At 40.8% G+C, this 2,500-nt stretch overlaps 1 protein-coding gene across 1 annotated transcript in view; it reads right to left on the reverse strand.

Annotated features, from left to right (window-relative positions):
• aatkb (apoptosis-associated tyrosine kinase b) overlaps nucleotides 1-2,500 on the reverse strand; it is a 72,028-nt gene that overhangs the window by 30,548 nt on the left and 38,980 nt on the right. The window contains exon 7 of the mRNA XM_063221485.1: nucleotides 1,359-1,438. Within this exon, the coding sequence (XP_063077555.1) occupies nucleotides 1,359-1,438 (80 nt within the window). The remainder of the gene's footprint in view (nucleotides 1-1,358; nucleotides 1,439-2,500) is intronic.

Here is a 2,500-nt window from a genome sequence, read left to right on the forward strand (position 1 = left end):
TTACCCCATACCCACCCTTACCCCCCCCCCCCCCCCCCACCATCACCCCTAGGCCTCCAGTCCCCATACCCCCCTAGACTCCCTCCCCCCTAACCCCAGCCCAGCTCCACAGAGCCCTTACCCAATCCTACCCAACCCCATCCTCCTTCTCCCCCCAAATACAGCGATCAGCGTTTCAAAGCCAATGAAGGAAAGAAGGAAGGGGAAGGGGAAGGAGGGAAGAGGAGGGAAGAGGAGGGAAGAGGAGAAGAAAGCAGCGGTGGGATGCCGGGAATCAGAGCGACTCAGGTAATGTGCCATGTCGGCCATCTTAGAAGGAGCCCTTGGCTTCTCACAGCAGGAGAGAGAAGGAGAGAGAGGGAAAGAATGAAAGAGAGAGAGAGCGGGGGACAGAGAGAGAAACAGAGAGGATAGAGATAGAAATAGAGATGGAGAGAAAGAGAGAGAGGGAAAGAGAGAGAAAGAGAGAGACAGAGAGAGGAAAGAGGAGAGAGATGAAGCGAGAGAGTAGGCTGCTTTCAGTAAAGCCCTAACATGGCTGGCTTGACAGAATGCTGCCGATTTGCCAGCGAGACCGACTCTGACTCTGACCCGCTAACACCTTCAGGATTTCCCTGAGGAGACAATTTCACAATGCAACGAAAACAAACCTAGCAAGAAAAAAAACAACAGTTTTTGAGACATTGTCTTCTCTAGGCAGCACACCTGCATACGAGCATTTGAACACTGGACTTCACAGACTCTAAATACTGAAAATACAACTGTAGCTGCCTGAGATTCGAATAACTACTCGAGGTAATTAAATGAATAAAATCTTGCATTTGTTTGCATTTTCCTTTTTACACAAATCAGCACAAACAAATTGAAAAACAAAAAAAACAAATAAAAAAATAAAATAAAAATAAAAAACGGCAGTCAACAACACTGGAAGGAGGAGTGTAGGATTAACCTTCACAAACCAGCTAAATGCTATATCATAACGTAATATAATGTAATGTATAATTGAGTTACCTTTCCAAACCAGCTAAATGCTATATCATAATATAATGTAACGTGATAGATTTACCTTTCCAAACCAGCTAAATGCTATATCATAATGTAATGTAATGCAATGTGATGTAATGTAAAGGATTTACCTTTCCAAACCAGCTGATTTCAATATCAATATATAAATGCTAATTGTAATGTAATGTAATGTATTGTAATGTAATGTAGTGTAGTGTAGTATAATGTTGTGTAGTGTAATCTGATGTTAAGTAGTGTAGTGTAGTGTAGTGTAGCATAATGTAATCAATTTGTTGTAATGTAGCCTAATATAATGTGTTGTCCTGCAATGTCATGTAATGTAACAGATGTACCTTTCCAAACCAGCCATGGCCGATTTCCTTGATGTAGAGCAGATTGTGGCGACCAACATCTGAAGACTTCACCAGCTGAACTGCAGGACGACAGAAAGAAATACACAGAGGGACGTTAGCACAGGAGACCGAATGAAACACACGGGAACGTTAGCACAGGAGACAGAAATAAATAAAGGGGTTGACAGAACCAACATTATGACCAGCGTCAGGGGTACTTTTCTCGAAAATGTAGTTGTTAGCTAGTTAGGCAATTAGGTAATTGTCAATGAGAAATTGCATTGCAAACAGCAAAGTAGCTAACATAGTTAGCAACTACGACTTAGAGAAATGCACCCCAGGAGACAGAAAGAGATACAGACGTTAGTCCAACATTATCAGATCAGATCAAATGGAGTTTATTTCTGTATTCGAAACAGTATAACTGAATAACATGTTGTACAGCAATAACACAATGAATGAATGAATGAAAAAGGTCATTACATTTGTCGCCAACAGCAAAACAATCAACAATGTTGGTGTGTTACGCTCACCATCAACCATTAGACAACCGTACCATACGTCACGTTAATCAGTAGGCCTATACACATTGTAACCATTACACCACAGGAGAGTACATTACGTTTACCATTGTAACACTTATACAACATTAGTGTATATCACGTTAACCATTATACAACATTAGTGTATGTCTCATGCTAACCATTATACAACAGTAGTGCAACAGTCATCAATGACGTCTTAGCTTATCCAAGAATTAAACAACACTGCACAGTAATTAAACAATACTGCACAGTAGTTAAACAATACCACACAATATTCCCACACATCCTGCTGCCCGCTCTTGTACTTGAGCACTGGAATGAAAAATGACATCAAAATTCTTATTACTTGTTTTTTTTTAGATGCTGCAAATGCTTCAAGATTCTTTTCACCATTATTATCATTATACAACAAGAGTGTGCGTAACATTAACCTTTATACAACAGTAGTGCAGCAATCATCAATGTTGTCTCTGCTTATCCAGCAACTACTCCACTGCTGGTTTTCTGGTAGGCCTACAGCTCGACACAGCGCGACTCGGCCGCCACTTTTTGCTTTACGATTGAGCTGTGTCGTGCCTATTCAAAAAGCAAAAAGTG

The sequence above is a fragment of the Engraulis encrasicolus genome, chromosome 17 (genome assembly GCF_034702125.1).
Source record: "Engraulis encrasicolus isolate BLACKSEA-1 chromosome 17, IST_EnEncr_1.0, whole genome shotgun sequence".
Lineage (NCBI taxonomy): Eukaryota > Metazoa > Chordata > Actinopteri > Clupeiformes > Engraulidae > Engraulis > Engraulis encrasicolus.